The 27,947-nt window shown below is 43.3% G+C and overlaps 1 protein-coding gene across 1 annotated transcript in view; it reads right to left on the reverse strand.

Annotated features, from left to right (window-relative positions):
• Positions 1–13,127: 13,127 nt before the first annotated feature.
• mgat4a (alpha-1,3-mannosyl-glycoprotein 4-beta-N-acetylglucosaminyltransferase A) overlaps positions 13,128–27,947 on the reverse strand; it is a 256,754-nt gene continuing 241,934 nt past the window's right edge. The window contains exons 13-15 of the mRNA XM_055636544.1: positions 26,124–26,199; positions 19,509–19,621; positions 13,128–15,880 (exon numbers count right to left, since the gene is read on the reverse strand). Coding sequence (XP_055492519.1) covers positions 15,848–15,880; positions 19,509–19,621; positions 26,124–26,199 — 222 coding nt within the window. The 3' untranslated portion in view covers positions 13,128–15,847. The remainder of the gene's footprint in view (positions 15,881–19,508; positions 19,622–26,123; positions 26,200–27,947) is intronic.

A 27,947-nucleotide genomic window follows, 5' to 3' on the forward strand; every position in this document is an offset into this window, starting at 1 on the left:
CTGCAAATATTGCAGGAAATAATGTCAAATCAGCAGCTGATGGAACTAAAAAGAAAAATTGGAAATACCAGCTACACCAGTGAAGTAAGCTGAAACGGTAGTGCAGTTTCCCTTTCCGTTGATTGTACCCGAGTTGCAGAATCCATTTGAGGAAAACCTATTCGATTTAAAGCAGATAAGTTGAAAGGAATTGAACAGGAATATCTGGATGGATTTAACAGAAAGGTCAAGTTAATGTTGGTCTGACATTTACTGTACTATAATTCCTGATCTAGAAAGGATGAATGGACTTGATTTACGATTTGGCCAGCAGTTGAATAATAGTTTGTGAAATTCTTCTGATTAACAGTATAATTTTTAAAGATACAGTGCAGAAACAAGTCCTAAGGCCCACCGAGTCCTCGCCGACTAGTAATCCCTGCACACTAATGCTGTCCTAGATGCTGCTGCACCCACTAGGGACTATTATACCAAGCCAATTTACCTACAAATCTGTATGTCTTTGTAGTGTGGGAGTAAACCGGAGATCCGGGAGGAAACCCCACACAGGCCATGGGGAGAACGTACAAACTCCGTACAAGCAAGCATTCTTAGTCAGGACTGAACCTGGGTCACTGGTGCTGTAGGGCAGCAACTCTGCTGTGTGAATGGGAGGAATTGCTACCACAAGGCAAAGTCACAACATACACAGTTTATTCATGAATCACAATTTTCACGATGTACAAGTTAACTGCTTGAATATATGATAACTAGACCAAAGTCATTGAAACAAAAAGCCATATGCCTTATATCATAGTTGAAGAAATAACCCATTTTGTGCATGAAAACTGAATGTACGTAATCCATGCTAAAATTAAGATAAATTACCAAAGTATGGTTTGGCATACTTTGGCAGAAGTAATTAGTGGAATTTTAACAAAAATCTATTCGATAACCTAGTGAAATAACATTAGGTTGTAATTAAACATGTTGATATCAAGCTGTGAAACCAGGTGAAAGCTGAAACGTCGCCTATTTCCTTCGCTCCATAGATGCTGCTGCACCCGCTGAGTTTCGCCAGCATTTTTGTGTACCTCCGAAAGATCAATAGTATTCTATTGATCAATAGTATTCTATGGAATCCAAATAAATTAAAACAGTAGATAAAGAGTATGCATGTGGTTTTAGTAGAACTAAATTAAAGTCAAAATTGATTTTAAGATTATGCATTGGCAGTAGTATTTGTGCTATCCATTTATTGGCACTTTACCAGAGAAAAGGCAGTTTCAAATTTTCTGTGAAGAGATCCACAAAGGTCCGTAGGAGTTCGTGGATGTCTCGTAGCAGCTCGTAATGCTAACGGTAGGTAAACTCGTGACGTTTTTACTCGTGACGAGAACTGCTGTAGATTTGGGAGGAACAGCAGCAGCAGATTAGCAAGAGATACGACTGATTGGCTCTAGCCCAAGTGGGAGGATAAGGGTGAAAACAGTTAAAGGCCAAGGACGGGCAGTCTTTGTTCAGAACTTACATAGAAACATAGAAAGTAGGTGCGAGAGCAGACCACCAGGTCCATCGAGCCCGCACCGCCATTCGCTCATGGCTGAACACTAAACAGACACACTTACCCACAAACAGTAGACACAAGACACAGAACACAAGACACTACCCTCCCCTTTATACCGCTATCACCCCTCTCCACCCCAAGAACCTCGTGATCTCCTGGGGGAGGCAAAAAACCGGATAAAAACCCAGGTCCAATTCGGGAAAAAAAACCGGGAAATTCCTCTCCGACCCCAATCTAGGCGATCGACACTTGTCCAGGAGATCACTCAGGTCTTACTATACTAACCATACCTAGGTCCATATCCCTGCCCTCTCCCCGTAGCCCCTTATCCCCTTGGCAGCTAAAAAACCATCTATTTTAGTCTTAAATATATTTAAAGTTTCTGCTTCCACTGCTCCCTGGGGCAGTGAATTCCATAAATTAACCACCCTCTGGGTGAAGAAGTTCTTCCTCATCTCAGTTTTAAAAGAGCCCCCCCTTATTCTGCAACTATGTCCCCTAGTTCTAGTTTCCCCGATCATTGGGAACATCCTCGGTGCATCCACCCGATCAAGGCCCCTCACGATCTTATATGTTTCAATGAGATCGCCTCTCATTCTTCTAAACTCCAAAGAGTAGAGTTCCAGCCTACTTAACCTTTCCTCATATGTCAATCCCCTCATTGCAGGAATTAATCTTGTAAACCTTCGCTGCACTGCCTCCAGGGCTAGTACATCCTTTCTTAAGTATGGACCCCAGAACTGTACACAGTATTCCAAATGTGGTCTCACTAATACTGTGTACAGCTGCAGCAAGACCTCCGTGTTTTTATACTCAATCCCCCTAGCAATAAAGGCCAAAACTCCATTGGCCTTCCTGATTGCTTGCTGCACCTGCATACTAACTTTCAGTGATTCATGTACTAATACCCCTAGATCCCTTTGCGATGCATTACAACGCAGCTCCTCTTCATTTAGAAAATAACTTGCCCTATCATTTTTTTTCCCCAAAGTGAATGACTTCACATTTATTAGTATTAAATTTCATCTGCCAAGTTGTTGCCCACTCACCTAGCTTATCTATATCCTTTTGCAGACTCTTCCTATCCTCCTCATCCCCTACTTTTGCTCCCATTTTTGTATCGTCCGCAAATTTTGATATATTACACTTGGTTTCCCTCCTCCAAATCATTTATATAAATTGTGAACAACTGGGGTCCCAGCACCGACCCTTGCGGAACCCCGCTAGTTACCGGTTGCCATCCCGAGTATGAACCATTTATCCCCACTCTCTGCTTCCTATTTGTTAGCCAATCCTCTACCCATGCTAATATATTACCCCCAATCCCATAATTTTTTATTTTTAGCAATAGTCTCTTATGTGGCACCTTGTCAAAAGCCTTTTGGAAGTCCAAGTATACCACATCCACCGGTTCCCCTTTATCCACCCGGGTTGTTACTTCCTCAAAGAATTCGAGCAGATTCGTTAAACAGGACTTCCCCTTCACAAACCATGTTGGTTTCTGTCCGTATGAAGATGTTTAAGTCTTTAATAATGTCTCTAACATTTTACCCCCCACCGATGTTAGCCCCGGTCTATAGTTTTACCCGCCTTCTGTTTTACTTCCTTTTTTAAATAAATAGGTGTGGCCATTTTTCCAATCCACTGGGACCGTTTCCTGCCTCCAGGGATTTTTATCCCAATGCATCCACAACCGCTATCTCCCCCTCAAGACCCTTGGATGTAATCCATCAGGCCCGTCTATTAGACTCATTACCCACCTCCTTGGTGACTTAATAATTATTTAGCTCCTACATACCGCCCCCTGTGTTGGCTGATACAAATTTTCAATCCACCCCTCCTTTGGGACCGCCATCCTTTTTTCCTGGGATTTTCCTGCCTCCAGGGAGTTTTGGAAAATTATCACCAATGCATCCACAATCCCCACCGCTATCTCCCTCAAGACCCTTGGATGTAATCCATCAGGCCCAGGGGATTTATCCTCCTTCAGTCTCATCAATTTCCCTAATACCACCTCCTTGGTGATCTTAATAGTATTAAGCTCCTCCATTCCTACCGCCCCCTGTTTATCCAGCGTTGGAATATTTTTTGTGTCTTCTATGGTGAAGACTGATACAAAATACTCGTTTAATGCCTTTGCCATTTCCATGTTCCCCACCAACAATACAATACAAATTTATTATCATTTGAGCCCCAGTGAGACTCAAACGAAATGTTGTTTCCACAGCCATACAAACAAAGACACTGTCTTACAGACATACACATAATTAAATTCACACAAACATCCATCACAGTGAAGCCACTGTGATGGAAGGCAAGTCTTTTCTCTCCCCTGTTCTCCGTGTCTCTCCCGATGTCCAAGCCCCAGGCGGGTGATGATAAGTCCCACGGCCATTTTAGGCCGCGCGGGGCGATTTACGGCCCCGCTCCCGGTCTGAAAGTCCAAGGTTGGAACCCCCACGGGCGATGGTGAGTCCCACGGCCATGAAGCCGCGCCGGGTGATGTACGGTCCCGGTCCGGGTCGTTCCAACCCCGCGACACGGGCTGGAGAAGCGTTGCGGGAGCTCCGGGAAGCGGTCTCTCTCTCTCCTCCCAGACCCGCGAGCTCCCGATGTCCCAGTCCACCGGACCTGCGGCTGCGTTGCTGGAGCCTCCGAGCCCCAGGAGTCGAGTCGCAGCAGCGAGTCACCACCGCTCCCCACGCTCCAAGGCCGGCCAGCCCCACGATGGTGAGTAGTCCGCAGATCCGCAGTCTCCGGGACTGGAGCCCCCGGGTCGTTCAGGTTGGAGGCCGCTCCACGGTGCTAGGCCCCAACGACAGCCGAGACCCGACAGGGAAAAAGTCGGGTCTCCCGGACAGGGAAGAGATTTAAAACAGTTTCCCCCCCCCCCCCCCCCCCGCCCCCCACATTTACACATTTAAAAATACTATTAAAAAACACCAAACACTACATTTAACTAGACAAAAAATAAAAAAAAGACAGACAGGCTGTAGGGGCCGCTGCAACGGGTGAGTCGCGCCGCCAACAACTCTCCAGTCTCACCCTCCAATGGACCAACGTTCACCTTAGCCACCCTTTTTCTTTTTATATAGCTATAAAAACTCTTACTATTAGTTTTTATGTTGTTCGCTAAATTCCTTTCATAGTCTATTTTCCCCATCTTAATTAATCTCTTAGTTATTTTTTGCTGACCTTTAAATGCTTCCCAATCCTCTACCCTCCCACTATCTCTGGCTACCTTATATGCCCTTGCCTTCAGCCGAATACTATCCTTTATAGTTTTACTGAGCCATGGCTGACTGTTCTTACCCTTACCCCTTTTTTTCTTCATAGGAATAAATTTTTCTTGAAGGTTATACAGTATACCCTTAAACGTACACCACTGCTCATGTACCGTCTTATTCTTGAGTCTGCTATCCCAGTCAACTTTGATCAGCTCAGTCCTCATACCTTCATAATCCCCCTTATTTAGACTAAGCACCCTAGCCTGAGTTTCAACCTGCTCCCCTTCTATTTGAATATGGAATTCGACCATATTGTGGTCACTTGTTCCCAACGAGTCCCTAACTATGACATTTTTAATTAATCCTGCTTCATTACACAGGACCAGATCCAAGATTGCCTCCCCCCTTGTCGGTTCTGTGACATACTGTTCTAGGAACCCGTCTCTAATACTTTCTATAAACTCTTCCTCTAGTCTACCCTGCCCATTTTGGTTTGCCCAATTAATATGAAAATTGAAGTCCCCCATGATTACAGCAGTTCCCTTTTTACATGCGTCAACTATTTGCAGATTTATGTTCTGACTAACAGCGTCACAGCTATTTGGAGGTCTATAAATTACACCCACTAGTGTTTTTTTCCCCTTATTATTCTCTATCTGTACCCAAGCTGTTTCACTATCCTGATCCTTCAACGCAATATCCTTCCTCTCTATCGCCGTTATTCCCTCCCTTATTAAAAGGGCCACCCCTCCTCCCTTTCTTTCCTGTCTATCTTTCCTAATTGTCGAGTACCCCTCTATATTTAACTCCCAGTCCTGATCCCCTTGCAGCCATGTCTCCGTAATGGCCACGATATCATAACTATATATACTTAATTGCACCGTTAATTCATTTATCTTATTACGAATACTCCGTGCATTTAGATAAAGCACTTTCAGATGATTTTTACTACCCTTCCTTTCCGTTTTTGCCCCTTTTACATCTAAAGCTTTATCTTCACACATTCTGTCTCCTGTCACATTTTGACTTTCCGCTTCCCCACTGATACCCTGCTCTATTTCCTCTACCCCTGCCGTTATTACCCCCCTTGATACCTCCCCCCCGCTACTTAGTTTAAAGACCTCTCTACTGCCCTAGTTATATGATTTGCCAGGACCCCAGTCCCAGCACCGTTCAGGTGAAGTCCGTCCTTACAGAACAGATCCCCCCTGTCCCAGTACTGGTGCCAGTGGCCCAAGAAACCAAACCCATTATTCCCCCACCAGTCTTTGAGCCACGCATTTAGCTTCTTAATTTTACGTACCCTCGCCGATTTGGCCCGTGGCTCAGGTAGCAATCCGGAGATCAGTACCCTCGAGGTTCTGCTTTTTAATTTATTCCCTAACTGCTCAAACTCCTTCAGCAGATCCTCCTTCCTCGTCCTTCCTATGTCATTGGTCCCCACATGGACCACGACCACTGGATCCTCCCCCTCCCACTGCAAATTTCTCTCCAGCATCGCAGAGATATCCTTAACCCTAGCACCGGGTAGGCAACACAGCCTTCGGGACATGTTCTGCTGGCCGCAGAGAACCCTATCTACCCCCCGAATAATACTATCCCCTATCACTACGGCATTTCTTCTAACTCCCCCCTCTTGAATGGCCTCCTGATCCACGGTGCTGCAGCCAGGTTGCTCATCCCTCCCACAGCCCCTGATCCCGTCCTTACATTGAGTAAGAGCCTCGGTCATGCTCGTCAGGGACAAGGGCTGTGGCTCCTGCCGCATCTCCTCCTGGTTCCCCCTACCTGCCTCGCTTATGGCCACACCTTCCTTTCCTTGCTCACTGCCTACTGAATTAGTTAAACTGGTCGGTGTGACCATCCCCTGGCACAAAACATCCAGGTAATACTCCCCCTCCCTGATGTACCGCAGCGTATGAAGTTGGGTCTCCAGCTCATCAATGCGGAGCTGGAGTTCCTCTAGCCTCAAACACTTACTGCAGCTGTAGGGATCTTCTACATCAATGGTGTCGACAAATTTCCCACATCTCGCAGTATTGGCACATCTCCTGACCGCCCATCTGCATATAACCTAATTGCTGGTCCCTATTTAAGAGCCCCTACTGTATTGATGGTCTCCCCTTATTTATATAATCCTACCTCCGATAAAGACTCACAAGTTTTCACCCAGGGCACTTCCGTACTATTACCTACTGGTTTGGCTGTCTAGTGGTCCTGCTTAAATTCCGTCCGCTATTTCCTGTCTGGTCCTCAGTTTTCAACTGCAGTGCGTGGCAAACCTCTTTCTCCCAGGTATCCTAATCTGTTGCTGCTGTTGCTCCTCCCAAATCTACAGCAGTACTGAACAAAGACGGTGCGTCCTTGGCTTTTTAACTGTTTTCAACTGGTTTCACCCCTCTCCTCACACTTGGGCTAGACCCAATCAGTGGTATCTCTAGCTAATCTGTTGCTGCTGTTGCTCCTCCCAAATCTACAGCAGTACTGAACAAAGACGGTGCGTCCTTGGCTTTTTAACTGTTTTCAACTGGTTTCACCCCTCTCCTCACACTTGGGCTAGACCCAATCAGTGGTATCTCTAGCTAATCTGTTGCTGCTGTTGCTCCTCCCAAATCTACAGCAGTACTCTGTAGTGATAGGGGATAGAACTGCTGTAGATTTGGGAGGAACAGCAGCAGCAGCAGATTAGCAAGAGATACGACTGATTGGCTCTAGCCCAAGTGGGAGGAGAGAAGTGAGTCAGAGGGGTGAAAACAGTTGAAAACTGAGGAATTTGCTTTGTAAATTGGTAAATCAGGCAATTGATCAGTCAATTTAAGCAGGACGGCTCTTAGCGAGCGGCAGTTAGTGAGCGGCCTTGTGAGGGAAATGCCCTGTGAGTTTTTGGCGAGGAGGCTGAGGAGAGGAGACCACGCAATACGCTTGAGTGGTAGAGACGAAAGAAGGAGATGTCAGGCAAGCTGATTCAGTGTGATACTTGCAGTATGTGGGAGGTCAAGGACACCGCTGGTGCATCTGGCTGCTACAAATGCGAAAAGTGCATCCAGGTAGAGCTCCTGAAGGGCCATGTTGGGGAACTGGAGAAGCAAGTGGATGACCTCCGGTTCGTACGAGAAACGGAGTCGTTCCTCGACAAGTCCTACAGTACGATTGTTACACCTAAGGTACTGGAAGAGAGAAGGTGGGAGACAGTGAGAAAGGGAGGGAAGCATGGAATGCCAACGTCCCCGGGTGATGTACCTCTTGTAAACAGGTTCATCCGCTTAGAAGCTGTTGGGACAGAAGACGTGAGCGGCGGACTGGCTTGCGATGCGAATAGGGCTGTTGAGCCAAAACCAAAAAGGCCTAAGGCAGGCAAGGCCATTGTAGTGGGAGACTCCATTGTGAGAGGTACGGACAGGGGTTTCTGCGGCAACAGACGGGATGCAAGGATGGTGTGCTGCCTTCCCGGTGCCAGGATCCAGGATGTCACGGACAGAGTGCAGAAAATCCTCAAGGGCGAAGGTGAACATCCGGAAGTGGTAGTGCATGTCGGCACAAACGATGTCGGAAAGAAGGGGATGAATATTCTGCAGCATGACTTTAGAGAGCTCGGAAAAATGTTGAAAAGCAGGACCTCCAGGGTTGTTATCTCCGGTTTGCTTCCAGTTCCCCGTGCTGGCGAGAGCAGGAACAGGGAGATACGGGACCTGAACGTGTGGCTGAGGAACTGGTGCATGGGGCAGGGATTTAGATTCTTAGATCACTGGGATCTGTTTTGGGGTAAGGGGGAACTGTACAAAAGGGACGGATTGCATCTTAACAGGTGTGGGACCAGCATTCTGGCAGGCAGGTTTGCCACTGCTACACGGGTGGCTTTAAACTGAATAAGGGGGGTGGGGTGTCGAATGGGATAGTGGAGGATGGAGTTAAAGGGAAAGGGTTTCTTAAATGTGTGAGCGTAGAGACCGAGGGGTGTAAAATGAGGGTAGAAGTAATAGGTAGCAAGGTGAAAAGTAAAAGTGGCAGGCAGACAAAACCCGGGCAAAAATCAAAAAGGGCCACTTTTCAACATAATTGTATAAGGGGTAAGTGTGTTGTAAAAACAAACCTGAAGGCTTTGTGTCTCAATGCAAGGAGCATTCGTAATAAGGTGGATGAGCTGAATGTGCAGATAGCTATTAATGACTATGATATAGTTGGGATCACGGAGACATGGCTCCAGGGTGACCAAGGCTGGGAGCTGAACATCCAGGGGGGATAGAGAGTAAGGAAAAGGAGGTGGGGTAGCGTTACTGATTAGAGAGGAGATTAATGCAATGGAAAGGAAGGACATTAGTTTGGAGGATGTGGAATCGGTATGGGTAGAGCTGCGAAACACTAAGGGGCAGAAAACGCTGGTGGTTGTTGTGTACAGGCCACCTAACAGTAGTAGTGAAGTTGGAGATGGTATCAAACAGGAAATTAGAAATGCGTGCGACAAAGGCAAAACAGTTATAATGGGTGACTTCAATCTACATATAGATTGGGTGAATCAAATTGGCAGGGGTGCTGAGGAAGAGGATTTCTTGGAATGTATGCGGGATAGTTATCTAAATCAACATGTAGAGGAACCAACGAGAGAGCAGGCTATTTTAGACTGGGTATTGAGTAATGAGGAAGGGTTAGTTAGCAATCTTGTTGTACGTGCCCCCTTGGGCAAGAGTGACCATAATATGGTTGAGTTCTTCATTAGGATGGAGAGTGACATTGTTAATTCAGAAACAATGGTTCTGAACTTAAAGAAAGGTAACTTTGAGGGCATGAGAAGTCTATTGGCCAAGATTGACTGGCAATTAATTCTAAAAGGGTTGACTGTGGATATGCAATGGAAGACATTTAAAGACTGCATGGATGAACTACAAAAATTGTTCATCCCAGTTTGGCAAAAGAATAAATCTGGGAAGGTAGTACATCCGTGGATAACAAGGGAAATCAGGGATAGTATCAAAGCGAAGGATGATGCGTACAAATTAGCCAAGAAAAGCAGCATTCCGGAGGACTGGGAGAAATTCAGAGACCAACAGAGGAGGACAAAGGGCTTAATTAGGAAAGGAAAAATAGATTATGAAAGAACTGGCAGGGAACATAAAAACTGACTGCAAAAGTTTTTATAGATATGTGAAAAGAAAGAGATTAGTTAAAACAAATGTAGGTCCCTTGCAGTCAGAAACAGGTGAGTTGATCATGGGGAACAAGGATATGGCGGACCAATTGAATAACTACTTTGGTTCCGTCTTCACTAAGGAAGACATAAATAATTTGCCGGAAATAGCAGGGGACCGCGGGTCAAAGGAGTTGGAGGAATTGAGTGAAATCCAGGTTAGCCGGGAGGTGGTGTTGGGTAAATTGAATGGATTAAAGGCCGATAAATCCCCAGGGCCAGATAGGCTGCATCCCAGAGTACTTAAGGAAGTAGCTCCAGAAATAGTGGATGCATTAGTAATAATCTTTCAAAACATTTTAGATTCTGGAGTAGTTCCTGAGGATTGGCGGGTAGCAAACGAACCCCCATTTTTTAAGAAGGGAGGGAGAGAGAAAACGGGGAATTACAGACCAGTTAGTCTAACATCGGTAGTGGGGAAACTGCTAGAGTCAATTATTAAAGATGGGATAGCAGCACATTTGGAAAGTGGTGAAATCATTGGACAAAGTCAGCATGGATTTACGAAAGGTAAATCATGTCTGACGAATCTTATAGAATTTTTCGAGGATGTAACTAGTAGCGTGGATAGGGGAGAACCAGTGGATGTGGTATATCTGGACTTCCAGAAGGATTTCGACAAGGTCACACATAAGAGATTAGTATACAAACTTAAAGTACACGGCATTGGGGGTTCAGTATTGATGTGGATAGAGAGCTGGCTGGCAAACAGGAAGCAAAGAGTAGGAGTAAACGGGTCCTTTTCACAATGGCAGGCAGTGACTAGTGGGGTACCGCAAGGCTCAGTGCTGGGACCCCAGCTATTTACAATATATATTAATGATCTGGATGAGGAAATTGAAGGCAATATCTCCAAGTTTGCGGATGACACTAAGCTGGGGGGCAGTGTTAGCTGTGAGTAGGATGTTAGGAGACTGCAAGGTGACTTGGATAGGCTTGGTGGGTGGGCAAATGTTTGGCAGATGCAGTATAATGTGGATAAATGTGAGGTTATCCATTTTGGTGGGAAAAACGGGAAAGCAGACTATTATCTAAATGGTGGCCGATTGGGAAAGGGGGAGATGCAGCGAGACCTGGGTGTCATGGTACACCAGTCATTGAAAGTAGGCTTGCAGGTGCAGCAGGCAGTGAAGAAAGCGAATGGTATGTTAGCTTTCATAGCAAAAGGATTTGAGTATAGGAGCAGGGAGGTTCTACTGCAGTTGTACAGGGTCTTGGTGAGACCACACCTGGAGTATTGCGTACACTTTTGGTCTCCAAATCTGAGGAAGGACATTATTGCCATAGAGGGAGTGCAGAGAAGGTTCACCAGACTGATTCCTGGGATGTCAGGACTGTCTTATGAAGAAAGACTGGGTAGACTTGGTTTATACTCTCTAGAATTTAGGAGATTGAGAGGGGATCTTATAGAAACTTACAAAATTCTAAAGGGGTTGGACAGGCTAGATGCAGGAAGATTGCTCCCGATGTTGGGGAAGTCCAGGACAAGGGGTCACAGTTTAAGGATAAGGGGGAAATCCTTTAAAACCGAGATGAGAAGAACTTTTTTCACACAGAGAGTGGTGAATCTCTGGAACTCTCTGCCGCAGAGGGTAGTCGAGGCCAGTTCATTGGCTATATTTAAGAGGGAGTTAGATGTGGCCCTTGTGGCTAAAGGGATCAGGGGGTATGGAGAGAAGGCAGGTACGGGATACTGAGTTGGATGATCAACCATGATCATATTGAATGGCGGTGCAGGCACGAAGGGCCGAATGGCCTACTCCTGCACCTAATTTCTATGTTTCTATGTTTCTATCCCTGCAAAAAATGTCCACGAGTAAATAAATACTCGTGATGAAAAAAATGTTTTACTTTTTACTCGTAGGAGCCGCTACGAAACAGCCACAACGCCTGCAGACCCGCTACGGACATTCTCCGAGTTCGAATTGGGGGGAAACACGGGAGAACTCTTGAATTACCTCGTACAGTGGGACAGGGGCTTTACTCGAGATATTCTTTTGTATTAAAACTCCGTCCTTTATCAAAACTCCTTTTATACAAGAGTATCTTTGATACACCAGGTAGAGAAGATGTGATTTAGAGTTTGTGTTTCTGTATTGTGAATCTTTCTCAGTCTGAGGCTGGGATGATCTGTTTCCTCACTCGGTAGCAGAAGAAAAGCAGGTTATTATTAAGTATTGGATATTACAAGCATACATTGTGCACACACACACACACACACACACTTATTCAATGCAAAAATTGACACTTAAATGGAGCAATTTATTACACAATGGCAGTAAGAAGCCAATTATACAGAACAATTTACACCTCATTACATTTTAAAATATAACAAATTCAACTTTATTACAATTATTTGTCTTTATAAAGTTATGGCACAAATAACATGGACCATACCAATGAAAGGCACATTGACATTAACAAGCAGGTGCATAGTTACATACACAAAGCATAAACATATCCATAAAATAAGCAAGAGCATTGTATTTCAAGAGATTGATCTGTGGCACATTATGTAAAACTGATCCACTTGATTCATAATAAATCTATCTCATTATAAAAAGGTGCTACATACACGCACTCTTTGATATGGGCCAATTCTAGATAAGGATGAATCATCACATGAATTCAGCATGATTCCAAAATATCCAATTAACTCTCCAAAATACTGTTTTGACAGCCAAGCTCCCAGATCTCTTGCATATCAACAAGCTTCACCACTTATTTTCTTTTAATTTTACAATGCACTGATTGAAGAACAGGGCAAACAAAAGTACTGATCTGGCACATTTCAACCCCTATTTGCGAAACCTGATGGGAGCATTTCAAAGAATGAATACAGATCCATGGTGTGGTTTCCAGTAGCAACAGAAGTGCAGGTAGAATTAAAATGCTTGCATGCTTTACCAATTCATTATCCATCCTGAGAATTAACGTGTGGGAAATTGTTAAGTCTCAAGAATTTTTCACAAGGTTTTTACCCACCCCTCACATGGCTCTGCAAGAAGAGACTGTCTTGGGACATTTCTCTTGTTGCAGACACCATATTACAATATTTTCCTTTAACATGATCTGGTCCCATTGCAAAAGGCTAACTTTGAGAAACAAAAATGGAAATTATATAAATCCAAAAAAGACATACAAATACTTCATAAATAGATCCACAAAAATCACATGTTTGGAAAAACTTTATTCTTGATTTGCATTCACAAAGGTCCATTTTATGGTAACAAATAACATTTAATTACACCATTTGATATCAGATGCTTCTCAGGAGTTGAACAGCACAGAAATAGGCTCTTTGGCCCACTGTGTCAATACTAACCGTTTTGCCCATCTACACTAATCTCATTTACCTGCATTAGGATTGTATCCTTCTATGCCTTGCCTATTTAAGTGTCTGTGGAAATGTCACTTCAATGTAACTATTGCAGCTGATTCCACCATTCCCTCTGGCAGTACATTAGACTTTTTAGATATTATCCACTCTTGTGTAAAATTCTCTAAGTTCCCCTTTAAAACTTCCACCTCTGACCATAAACCTGCAACTCTATTTTTGATATCCTTACATGGGCATCTGTTATAATTTTTGGTTTTAAATGAGATTAAAACCCATCTTTATCTGGCAAAAATGACATTGTATATACAAAGATTAAAAATGAAAATTGACAATCTGAATCTAATTCCATTACAAAAGTATTGAAACAAAATGTTAACTTTGATTTCAGTCACATTACAATGGCCTACAATTCTCCACATTGATAAGCCAAATTCATGTAGTCTGAGACTCTCAATAACAGAATCTACAGTTGAATTATTAACAGTTCTTTTCACATCATGGAGCCTCTGATGGACTGACTTTGAAAGAATTCCTGCTTTTAGCTTACGACACTTATGTCAATGCTTAGTTATAGCTGTGAACTATAATGGCAATGATTGACATTACCAAATTGCACCCTTTTTGAGAAAGGCATGGGTTTAATTACAAACTTCTACCCAGCTCAGCTCTGCACAATAGCCACTCTTTCCCCCTCAATACTGTCATGTGATCTATTGTTCACTTCTTTTCCACCCTTCCATCCCAACATGTATAAATTACTTTGAATCAGTTGATAGGAAGGAAGAACTAAAAGCCCTTTATAAACTTTTCAATATTTTATAATAGCAAGATTGTCCAATTCCAATTTTAAAAATTCCATCACTGAAAAAATGTGAATCACAAACATCATCCTGCCACCATATTTCATTTTGTACTCATTGATGGTGACAACTTTGGCTAGTCTAAGCAGTGTTCATAAATATTTATACCCTTCCCTGAAGCAAAGAAGCCCCTCTTTCATTAATTACATATCAAAACATTATGTATAATAATTATGTATCAAAAACTACATCAACTGTTTCATTTACGTTGACCATGAAAGAATTGTCAAGTTAAAGGCCATGTTATTCCGTACATATTGAGAGTATCAATTGACGCTGAATCAGCACAAAGTTGAAAGGGTTTCATTAGAAAGGATAAAACCCTTGTGATGGTTGCAGTTAAATATTCTGAATAAAATTGGCAGCCAAAATCTCATAATATCAGAAGATTAGACAGGGCAAAAACACCAGCATTTAAACTTGTATCCAATGTATCCCACCCAATGGTCCTGACAGAAAAATCGCAAAAAACATTTAACCTGGGAAAATTAATCTGCAAAAATGTAATTAATACTAAGAGCTTTCTTTAAAATATTGAAAAGCAAAGTTGAAATGTTTTTTGCCACATGGGCCATACAGTTCTGAACTGTGGAAGCAGTATTATTTTTTCTAAAAGTTACATTCAAAACCATTTTCCAACAAACAAAATGCAAAGTAGTAAATGAGATTTCCACTTGCACTTATTGAATAAATGTTCACATGTCTACAGAAGAACCATTATCTTCTCCTGCTCAAGATATTTCGGCTCTGGTAACATGGTACTGAAGTCATGCACCAGGTAGAGCCATTGGAGAGGGATAGATAATCATTCCCCCATCTTCTTCATACTTTGCTCGTCTACTTCTGGGCCCGCAATTTGATACTGGGCCCCCTCACAATGGTCAGATTGAGTTAATTGTAACTTGCTATTGCACAGTAGACCCCCAGAAAGAAACGCATGCCCCTCCACCCCACTACTGACACGTCTGGAAAGGTCCACAAATTAAGTCATATAATTTCTCCCCGGCTTTGATGTGCTGCAACTAATATTCTGCAACTGCTCTCAAGAAAATTTGGCAAATTTCAACCTTAATAACGTCAAGGCTTTGAAAAGGCAGTTTTTTTTTCTCTCATAAAAATGAAGAATTCCTTCAGAAGTTAACTTAATTGTCTAGAAATCAAATACCATATTTCTCCGATTAAGAATCTGTATTCTCTCAAAACACAATAAATCTGTTCAGTGCATATTTACAATAAATTAAAGGTAACCAGCCCCTTATACACTCTCCTGTGTCTGCACATTCTCTGTCCCTGATGCACAAAGCATGTTTACAATTTGTATCATTTAAGCTCTTTATATATATGTCTCGCTTCCTTGCTTACTTTTGTTCAATATTTAGGTACCTTGTACTGTAAAATGGGTCACAAAAAATACACCTTTGCAGCTCATTTTGAGAAGAACAGTCCATTACCTTAAGTTTACCAAAAACTTGGCAACTCTTCAAAATTAGAATCTTTACATAGAAAATTACAGTAGATTTCACAGGAGGTAGTGTTTGGGAACAACGAACATCCACAACGTTCAGATGATGAGGTGATATGTCCATGAACTCCGTGATCGGTATCAACACATTATTAAAGAGAGATACTGTATTAAGATGGATTGGGGCATTTCTTTTGTATAAAACAGATTAATTCTCAAACTTCTTTCATTTAAGATTGACTGGTAGCTTTCATAAGATGGATCTGAAATGCAAAAAAAAAAAAATAGTAAGTAAACAGCCAAATAGATGATCCATCTCAACTCCCTCCGGAGGTCCTTACTTTCACAGAAGGCAATTCAGTTTACTCGACATGATACCAAAAAATGGCTGAGATTATTAGAAGTGGCAAAATCTGTGGGACTACACAATATTGTGGCTGCAATTGCTCTAGACCTTAGTTTAGTTTAGTGCAGAAACGGGCCCTTCGTCCCACCTAGTCTGCGCCGACCAGTGATTCCCATATACTAGCACTACCCTACACACTGGGGATAATTTTTAATTTTTACCAAAACCAAATTAACGTACAAAACATGTACATTTGTGGAGTGTGGGAGGAAACCCGAGCACCCAGGGAAAACCGATGCGGTCGTGGGGAGAACGCACAAACTCCGTACTGCCTAAGTTGTATGCAAAACAAAGCTTTTCATAGAAACATAGAAAATAGGTACAGGAGTAGGCCAATCGGCCCTTTGAGCCTGCACCGCCATTCAATATGATCATGGCTGATCCTCCAACTCAGTATCCTGTACCTGCCTTCTCTCCATACCCTCTAATCCCTTTAGCCCCAAGGGCCACATCTAACTCCCTCTTAAATATAGCCAATGAACTGGCCTCCACTACCTTCTGTTGCAGAGAATTCCAGAGATTCACCACTCTCTGTGTGAAAAATGTTTTCCTCATCTCGGTCCTAAAAGATTTCCCCCTTATCCTTAAACTGTGACGCCTTGTTCTGGACTTCCCTGGGAACAATCTTCCTGTATCTAGCCTGTCCAACCCCTTACGAATTTTGTAAGTTTCTATAAGATCCCCTCTCAATCTCCTAAATTCTAGAGAGTATAAACCAAGTCTATCCAGTCTTTCTTCATAAGACAGTCCTGACATCCCAGGAATCAGTCTGGTGAACCGTCTCTGCACTCCCTCTATGGCAATAATGTCCTTCCTCAGATTTGGAGACCAAAACTGTATGCAATACTCCAGGTGTGGTCTCACCAAGACCCTGTACAACTGCAGTAGAACCTCCCTGCTCCTATAATCAAAACCTTTTGCTATGAATGCTAACACACCATTTGCTTTCTTCACAGCCTGCTGCACCTGCATGCCTACTTTTAATGACTGGTGTACCATGACACCCAGGTCTCGTTGCATTTCCCCTTTTCCTAATCGGCCACCATTCAGATAATAGTCTACTTTCCTGTTTTTGCCACCAAAGTGGATAACCTCACATTGATCCACATTATACTGCATCTATCATGCATTTGCCCACTCACCCAGCCTATCCAAGTCACCTTGCAGCCTCCTAGCATCCTCCTCACAGCTAACACTGCCCCCAGCTTTGTGTCATCCGCAAACTTGGAGATGTTGCATTCAATTCCCTCATCAAAATCATTAATATATATTGTAAATAGCTGGGGTCCCAGCACTGAGCCTTGCGGTACCCCACTAGTCACTGCCTGCCATTGTGAAAAAGACCCGTTTACTCCTACTCTTTGCTTCCTGTCTCTATCCACATCAATACTGAACCCCCAATACCGTGTGCTTTAACTTTGTATACTAATCTCTTATGTGGGACCTTGTCGAAAGCCTTCTGAAAGTCCAGATATAACACATCCAATGGTTCTCCCTTATCCACTCTACTAGTTACATCCTCGAAACATTCTATAAGATTCGTCAGACATGATTTACCTTTCATAAATCCATGCTGACTTTGTCCAATGATTTCACCACTTTCCAAATGTGCTGCTATCCCATCTTTAATAACTGTAGTTTCCCCACTACCGACGTTAGACTAACTGGTCTGTAATTCCCCGTTTTCTCTCTCCCTCCCTTTTTAAAAAGTGGGGTTACATTAGCTACCCTCCATTCCTCAGGAACTACTCCAGAATCTGAAGAGTTTTGAAAAATTATCACTAATGCATCCACTATTTCTGGGGCTGGATCATCAGTTCTAAAATCTGGGTGGAGTCAAATATTATCTGATAACCACTTGAAAAACACCTTGAGGGTTTTACTGCAATAACGATAGGTTATTGAAGCCACAATGTTAATAAAACAAAATTTAAATAGATTGCTTCAATTATTAAAAAATAATATATATATATATATAATAAATAATAAATATTTTTAATAATATTTCCTTTCAGTTTTTACTTCTCCAATCTGTGTAGTCAGCACAAAGAAACTCCCCACGTCCTGTTTGTATCTGGCATCAATGATACTCTGTGATGAAGGCACAGTTTATGCAGTGGCGGGCTGGGTCTAAAAATATTGGTTGCCAGGAGACAAAGGGGCCCACCCACAACTACAATGCTATCATTTAACAGGGGCCCACTTGCTATCACTTGCTATCACTTCATCAGGGGACAGACCACTTGCCATCGGGCAAGCTGACATCCTGGCCAGTCCGCCACTGAGTTTATGTATTCCCCATTGAATATATAGACAGAAATATGCACGTAGTCTCCAATAACTCCTTTCTCACTTCATTAGTTGACTTTAATGATGGCAAGCAGACATTGGTCCTTTTAACAACTGTTACAGCTATTCACAATTCTGATTAGTATGCACCAAATCTTATCCAAAGGAGCATTAAGGCATTCACTGATCCTGAGAGTGTTTGGCAATCTTTTTGCTAATTAAAGCCCTATAGCTGGAAATTAGTCTGCCCCCTCAAGTGACCCTGAAGAACCTTGTTTCACTGTAACAGTACAAAGAGCAGATAGCTCTCCTTGGAGTCCTGGCCATTATTTATCAACAATCATCTCTTATTAAGGCTAGGAGATCAAACTTTGAATATATTGGTGTACGTGGGAGTTCACAGAAGACAAATTAACTGTGATGTTTCCAATATTGCAACAGAAAATAAGAAATTATTCATACAGTCGTAGAGTGATACAGCGTGCAAACAGGCCCTTCAGCCCAACTTGCCCACATCGGCCAACATGTCCCTGCTACACTAGTCCCACCTGCCCGCGTTTGGTCCATATTCCTCCAACTCTATCTTGTCCATGTATCTGTCTAACTGTTTCGTAAACGTTGAGATAGTCCCAACCTCAACTACCCCCTCTGGCAGCTTGTTACATACACCCCCTTTATGTAAAAAGGTTACTCCTCAGATTCCTATTAAATCATTTCCCCTTCACCTTGAACCTATGTCCTCTGACCCTCGATTCATCCTACTCTGGGCAAGCGACTGTCCATCTACCCAATCTATTCCTCTCATGATTTCATATGCCTCAATAAGATTAATTGGCTATAAAATGCACTCGGCTCCTGAGATCCAGGCCAATTCACTGGATGTTTTCAGGAGAGAGTTAGATATGGCTCTTAGGGCTAAAGGAATCAAGAGATTTGAGAAAAAAGCAGGACCGGGCTACTGATTTTAGATGATCAGCCATGATCATATTGAATGGCGGTGCTGGCTCAAAGGGCCAAATGGCCTACTCCTATTTTTCTATGTTTCAATGAGATCATGAAGGCTCTTGTATAAATGCGACATGGACATTCATTGAATACAAACTTATATTTAGAACTCCCCAGAAGGCCTTCTGATGCTGTTCACAACATACTGCAATTCTGACTATTAGCTCGAAACTTGCCCGGCAATGTCTTACCTCATCAAGCAGAACCCACACTTCGGAATCTTGTAAAATTGACAGTCTAATGGCGGAGATAGGATTTAATTTCAGGTGAATGGTACCGTCAGCTATTCCATTTTCAAATCTACCTGAATACAAGGAAAAGAAAGCATACGTGAAATATTAGAAACATAGAAAAATAGATGCAGTAGTAGGCCATTCGGCCCTTTGAGCTAGCACCGCCATTCAACATGATCATGGCTGATCATCTAAAATCAAAACCCCATTCCTGCTTTTTCCCCATATCCTAAGATTTATTTAGCCCTCAGAGCTAAATCTAACTCTCTCTTGAAAACATCCAGTGAATTGGCCTCCACTGCCTTCTGTGGCAGAGAATTCCACAGATTCACAACTCTCTGGGTGAAGAAATGTTTCCTCATCTCAGTCCTAAATGGCCTACCCCACGTAAAATCAGGAGAAAGGTGATCATAACAGCGTGACAAGCCAGTAACAATTTTCTCCGTGAAGGGCCTGGAAAAGGGCTCAGTGTGGTGGCAGTAAATTACTTAAAACAAAGAAGAAGAAACACACATTCAAATTGAAGCATTATAACCATAAGACATAGGAGCACAGTTAGGCCATTCGGCCCATTGAGTCTACTCCGCCATTCAATCATGGATGATATAGTTTTCCCTCCCAACCCCATTCTACTGCCTTCTCCTTGTAACCTTCGATGCCCTCATTAACCAACATGGTGCAAGTGTTGGATGCACAGTAATGCAAATATAGATCCTCTGTGCTCTCTGCTCTGAGCATCTTAATCTGAACATCAAGTTATGTTGTTCAAGTGTATCTACTGAAATCACCTTTCTGACTCTGTGAGCAGAACCCTTACAGAATGCTCTAGTTGATAATAAATCTTTAAAGAGGAATTCTCTTATGCACCAGAGTATTCAAAAGTTCTTAAGGCTTATACTTCCGATAGGCCCTCAGAGCTAAACAATGTGAAATCAAGCCACTAGATGGAGTACTTTGTACTATTAACATGTCCAAACTATGCCAAAAGCCTCAAGGCTTAAAGTTTACTTTTTATCGGCTCAAATATGTTTTTTTATTCCTTCAAGGGATATGGGCTTTGCAGGCCGAGCCAACAATTAGTTGTCCATGGAGTTACAAGAAATAGTAGATGCTGGTGTACAAAAAAAGATACACTATGCTGGAGTAACTCAGCAAGTCAAGCAGCATCTCTGGAGAACATGGATAGATGACATTTCCTATTGAGGCCTTTGTTCAGACTTGTCAGAACATGGTTGAAGTGCAGGTCATCAGCTGGAATCACAGAGAGGGAGCAACGAGAGAATGTCTCACAGAACACTCATCATGGAGTGGAGGAGAACTTCTTCAAAGTGGACATACCTTGCGGAGATTTTGCAGTGGAGCAGTAAAATGGAGTCACAAGGAACAGCACATGTTGGTTTACAAAAAAATACAAAGTGCTGGAGTAACTCAGTGGAGTAACGCAGCATGTCTGGAGAACATGGATAGGTGAATTTTTGGGTCAGGGCTCGAATAAAAAAAGAAATAGATAGAGTGGATGTGGAGAGGATGTTTCGAGTTATGGGAGAGTCCGGGACCAGAGAACTGAGCCTCAGAATAAAAGGACATACCTTTAGAATGGATATGACGAGAAATGTCTTTAACCAGAGGGTGATGAATCTATGGAATTCATTGCCATAGACAGCTGTGGAGGCCAATTCATTGCTATGTTTAAAGCAGAGATTGATAGGTTCTTGATTGGTAAGGGTATCAAAGGTTACATGGAATGGGCTGGGGATAGGGATTGAGAGGGGAAAATAGATCAGCCATTATCAAATGGCAGAGCAGACTCGACGGGCCAAATGGCCTAATTCAGTTCCTATGTCTTTTGTCTTGTAACTCTTCTTCAAACTAGCCCATTCTTGAATTGCCCTTGAGAAGGTTGTGGTGAGCTTCCATCTTTAACCACTGCTGTCTGTGAAGTAGGTATGGGTACGCCCACAATGCTGTTAGAGAGAGAGAGTTCCAGCATTTGACCCAGGGACAGTGAAGGAATCGCAAATATTTTCAACTCAGGGTGCTGTGTGGCTTGAAGGGTAACTTCGGTGATGGGGACCTCACTGAAACATGCAGAATAGTGAAAGGATTGGATAGGGTGGATGTGGAGAGGATGTTTCCATTATTGGGAGAGTCTAGGACTAGAGGTCAAAAGACAAAGGACATTTATTGTCACATACACCATTTCTGGTGTAGTGAAATTTGTTGCCATTTGCAGCACACCAATAAAAGCCTCAGAATTCAAGGAAGTTCTTTTAGGTAGGAGATGAGGAGAAATGTCTTTAGTCAGAGGGTGGTGAATCTGTGGAATTATTTCCTACAGAAGACTGTGGGGGGCAAGTTAGTGGATATCTTTAAGGCAGAGATAGATAGATTGTTGATTAGCATGGGCCAGATGTTATGGTGAGAAGGCAGGAGAATGGGGTTAGGAGAGAGAGGTAGACAAAAAACAATAGACAATAGGTGCAGGAGTAGGCCCACGGCCCTTCGAGACAGCACCGCCATTCAATGTGATCATGACTGATCATCCACAATCAGTACCCCATTCCTGCCTTCTCCCCATATCCTTGACTCCACTATCTTTAAGAGCTCTATCTCTCTCTCTCTCTTTAAAGCATCCGGAGAATTGGCCTCCACTGCCTTATGAGGCAGAGAATTCCACAGATTCACAACTCTCTGGGTGAAAAGGTTTTTCCTTATCTCCGTTCTAAATGGCCAACCCCTTATTCCTAAACTGTGGTTCCTGGTTCTGGACTCCCCCATCATCGGGAACATGTTTCCTGCCTCTAGCGTGTCCAATCCCTTAATAATCTTATATGTTTCAATAAGAATCCCTCTCATCCTTCTAAATTCCAGTGCATACAAGCTCCATTCTTTCAACATATGACAGTCTCGCCATTCCGGGAATTAACCTTGTGAACCTACACTGCACTCCCTCAATAGCACGAATGTCCTTCCTCAAATTTGGAGACCAAAACTGCACACAATACTCCAGGTGTGGTCTCACTAGTGCCCTGTACAACTGCAGAGGAATCTCTTTGATCCTTCAGTCTGAAGAAGGGTTTCGGCCCGAAACGTTGCCTATTTCCTTCGCTCCATAGATGCTGCTGCACCCGCTGAGTTTCTCCAGCACTTTTGTGTACATGCCATTAGCTTTCTTCACTGCCTGCTGTACCTGCATGCTTACTTTCAATGACTGATGAACAACGACACCCAGGTCTCGTTGTACCCCTTTTCCTAACTTGACACCATTCTGATAATGATCTGCCTTCCAGTTCTTGCCACCAAAGTGGCTAACCTGACATTTATCCACATTAAAAATTAAAGTGCATCTGCCATGCAGCTGCCCACTCACCCAACCTGTCCAAGTCACACTGCATCCTCATAGCATCTTCCTCACAGTTCACATTGCCACCCAGCTTTGTGTCATCTGCAAATTTCCTAATGTTACATTTAATCTCTTCATTCATCTAGATCGTTAATGTATATTGTAAATAGCTGCGGTCCCAGCACCGAGCCTTGCTGTCCCCACTAGTCACTGCCTGCCATTCTGAAAGAGACCCATTAATCCCTACTTTTTGTTTTTTTGTCTGCCAACCAATTTTCTATCCATGTCAGTACCCTACCGCCAATACTATGTGCTCTAATTTTGCCCACTAATCTCCTATGTGGGACCTGATCAAAAGTTTACTGAAAGTCCAGGTACACTACATCCACTGGTTCTCCCTTGTCCATTTCCCAGTTACATCCTCAAAAAATTCCAGAAGATTCATCAAGCATGATTTCTCCTTCGTAAATTCATGCTGACTCAGACCGATCCTGTTACTGCTATCCAAATGCGCCGCTATTTTATCTTTTATAATTGACTCCAGCATCTTCCTCACCACCGATGTCAGGCTAACTCGTCTATAATTCCCTGTTTTCTCTCTCCCGCCTTTCTTTAAAACTACACCCCAATCCACACGAACTGATCCTGAATGTATAGAACATTGGAAAATGATCAGCAATGTGTCCACGATTTCTAGAGCCACTTCCTTAAGTACCCTGGGATTTGTCAGCCTTCAGTCTCATCAGTCTGCACAACACCAGTCCCTGCCTAATGTGAAATTCCTTCAGTTCCTCCTTCACTCTAGGTCCTCTGGCCACTAGTACATCTGGGAGATTGTTTGTCTCTTCCTTAGTGAAGACAGATCCAAAGTACCTGTTCATCTCATCTGCCATTTCCTTGTTCCCCATTAAAAAAACAACCTGTTTCTGTCTTCAAGGGACCCACATTTATTTGTCTTAACTATTTTTTTCCCCTTCACATACTATCCTCCTTTATATTCTTGGCTAGCTTACCTTCGTACCTCATCTTTTCTCCCCTAATTGCCTTTTTAGTTATCTTCTGTTGCTCGTTAAAAGTTACCCAATCCTCTGGCTTCACGCTCATCTTTGCTATGTTATACTTCTCTTTTATTTTTATACTGTCCTTGACGTCCCTTGTCAGCCACGGTTGCCTCTTACTCTCCTTAGATTTTTTCTTCCTCTTTGGAATGAACTGATCCTGCACCTTCTGTATTATTCCCAGAAATACCTGCCATTGTTGTTCCACTGTCATCCCTACTAGGGTCTCTTTCCAGTCAACTTTGGCCAGCTCCTCCCTCATGCCTCCATAGTCTCCTTTGCTCAAATGTTATACTGACACTTTCGATTTACCCTTCTCCCTCTCAAATTGTAGATTAAAACTTATTAAATCATATTATGGTCCCTACCTCCTAATGGCTCCTTTACCTCGTGTTCCCTTATCAAATTTGGTTCATTACACAACACTAAATCCAGAATAGCCTTCTACCTGGTAGGCTCCAGTACCATGATTGAATGGTGGAGTAGACTTGATGGGCAGAATGGCCTAATTCCACAGTATCACTTATGACCTCATGCTTTTGTTGCCTTTGTCCTGAGGATGATGTGTCGGATCAAATCATGATTTGTTTGAGACTCAACAAACTCGTCACTTGCTCTTAACTAACTTCTTGTCTCCTTTGTGTTTCCACCAGCAGCTAATTAGTTCCAGGGTTCTAAGGTAAATGCACATCAGCTGTATTGCCATTCATAAATCAGTAATTCCACTGTTTATTCACCTGGTTAGATACTGATATTCACCAGCAGCAAATTTACCATCCCTTAAGAAAGAATATGTCTGGTCTTGTCTAATTAAAAGTAATCTTTAATTCCAGGTGATTAAAGGTGCCGTTCCTCCAATTATCGCCGGGCCTCCTCCAACCTCATCTACTGAATCTGCTGCTCCAGGTGTCAACTTCAGTACATCGGCAAGACCAAGTGCATGCTCTGCGATCATTTCGCTGAACCCCTCCGCAAAGTCCGCCTTAACCTACCTGATCTCCCGGTTGCTCAGCATTTAACCGCCCCCCCCATTCCCAATCTGACCTCTCTGTTCTGGGCCCCCTCTATTGTCAGAGGCCCAGCATAAATTGGAGGAACAGCACCTCATATTTTGCTTGGGTAGCTTACACCCCAGCAGTATGAACATTGACTTCTCTAACTTCAAATAGCCCGTACTTTCCCTCTCTCTCCCCATCTCCTCCCCCTTCCCAGTTTTCCCATCGGTCTTACTGTCTCTGACTACATTCTATCTCTGTCCCGCCCACTCCCCTGACATCAGTCTGAAGAAGGGTCTCGACCCATTTCTTCTCTCCAGAGATGCTGCCAGTCCCACTGAGTTACTCCAGCATTTTGTGTCTACCTTCGATTTAAACCAGCGTCTGCAGTTCTTTTCTAATCATTAGTTGATGCAGATCCAGCAGGCAAAAGGGTCTGTTTCCACGCTGTATCTCTAAACTAAAACTAAACTGAACTAAACATGATACATGTGAAAACACTCTTTCTTCCCAATTCCATGTACATCCTATGTTGGTTCAGAAGATAGACTCAAAGTGCTGGATAACTCAGAGGGTCAGGCAGCATCTCTGAGAAATTAGGATTTGTGACTTTTCGGGTCATGACCCTTTTTCTAATCTCTTTCTACACACTGTCTTGGTTCAAGTTAGATTTAGGTCAAGTAAGTCTAGACATGCCATTTGGACTGAACTTCTGCACATAGTAAAATGGGATGTTTCCGATTAAACATCTCAATCGCTCAAAGCCAACAGAATATTGTTGCCTCGAAATACCTTCAATACAGAACTTAATAGAAAAGTCAAAATGCAATGCAACAGATAAACAGCGAACTGCACCTAAAACATGAAGATAGACACAAAAAGCTGGAATAACTCAACAGGACAGGGAACGACTCTGGAAGGAAGGAATGGTGACGTTTCGGGTCAAAACCCTTCTTCAGACATTGAAGAGGGGCCTCGACCTGAAACGTCGCCCCTTCCTTCTCTCCACAGATGCTGCCTGTCCTGCTGAGTTACTCCAGCTTTTTGTGTCTATCTTCGGTTTAAACCAGCATCTGCAGTTCATTCCTGCACCTAAAACATGAGCTGGTCATTTCTGTGACAACAAAAACATTGAAGTAATGTTGAAGGGATTCTGTGAAAGAGTTTCAAGCAATACCTATTCTGTAAAAACCGTCATCAGTGCGCTTGTGTTTTGATTCTTTGGTCTCCTGAAGTAATTCGGATCCTGAATCCTAAACAAAAGTTAATAAAACAGGTAAAAATTAATTTGGAAGTTATTATTAAATAAAGCAGAATGAACTGAACAGTTATTGCAGTCACAACAAGCAAAAGAACAGCAAAATAACATTTATCAAACATTCTTGCTCCAAACCAAACCACAGCAAACTATCTTTAACAATCATGAGATGAATTAATCTTCAGAAAATATCCTTCCAACCTTCCTGCTGTGCAAGGTTAGAGTCTGATTGTGCTTGTCCACCCATTGTTAGTCATGCATTCGGCTGTGACAGCAATTTCCCCCCTAAGTAGAACAGTATAGCACAGGTCCTTCAGCCCACTTCTTCTTCTTGCGTATGGCAAGCACAGCCTAAAGTTGTAAGACAACTTGTTCTGTTTGATCTTGTTTGTGCACGCCAGGTTGATTGCATTCGTTGAAACAGGGCCACGTAAAGGTTGCAATCTCCCACCCCCTTCAGCCCATGATGTTCATGTCAGACATGATGCCTAGTTAAACTGGTCTCACCTTCCTGTACATGATCTATATCTATTTCCAGCACTTCCATATGTCTATCTAATAGGCTCTTAAACATTCCTATTGTATCTCCCTCCACCACCGCCCCAGGCAATGCATTCCAGGCCCCCGCCCCTCTCTGTGTTCAAAAACCTGCCCCACACATCTTCATCAAACTTCCCCCCCTCTCACCTTACAGCTATGCCTTCCACCCTGGGAAAAATGTTCTGACTGTCTACCCTATCTATGCTTCTCATAATTGTATATACCTTTGCAAATCTCCTCTCAACCTCTGACATTCCAGAGAAAACAGTCCACGTCTATGCAACGTCTCCCTGCAGCTGAAACCCTCTGATCCAGGAGCATTCTGGAAAACCTTCCCCACACCTTCTCCAAATCCTCTATATCTTTCCGGTAATGGGGCGACTTATTGCACATAACACTCCAAATGTGACCTAACCAAAGACCTATAGAGCTGCATCATGACCTCTTGACTCTTAAGGGCCTGTCCCACTTGCATGCGATTGCGTGCGTTTGGCGTGACCAACGAGTTCACGCTAAGTACATGCTAAGTTCGCGCGTGACGTCATTTACGTCATGCTTACCAATCAGCTGGGCAGGAGGCGGGCCGACTGAATTTGGACGTCACACGGCATCGGGCGGTGACGTCATCACGCAACGCCGGGCGGTGACGTCATCGCGCAACGCCATACGCTAGGCGTACGCCGTCAAGACGCTGTGTACGACCACAATGCGCCTGCTTGCCGACAGGCCGTTGGCGCGCAAATATTTCGGCCACTGCAAGAATTTCGGAGCCCCACGCGATGTCGGGACCAGCCCACACAACTCCGCGCTTCTAAGTGGGACCGGCCCCGCGCGGCCATACGGTGCCCGTACGCCTCAAGCGACCACGAGGTCGCGTAATTTGCGAGCCAAGGTCGCGTAAGTGGGACAGGCCCTTTAGAGTCAATACCCTATGCAATAAATGCAAACATACCATAGGCCTTCCTAGCTACATGTCCTGCCACCTTCAGTGAGCTATGAAATCTATCCACTTCCATCTCATTCTTAAATCTTTGTTTTGTGACCAAATTTCAAATCACCCCTCCCAATATTTCATTCTTTGGCATTCTGGTGAAACCACTCGGCACACGTTTACCAATGGCGAGCATGTAGCATGGAGTTTGCACTGATTTATTTTTGGATGCATGTCACTGATCAAACCAGTGGAGGTGATTTAGGAATTGA

The sequence above is a fragment of the Leucoraja erinacea genome, chromosome 6, assembly GCF_028641065.1.
Source record: "Leucoraja erinacea ecotype New England chromosome 6, Leri_hhj_1, whole genome shotgun sequence".
Classification (NCBI taxonomy): Eukaryota; Metazoa; Chordata; class Chondrichthyes; order Rajiformes; family Rajidae; genus Leucoraja; species Leucoraja erinaceus.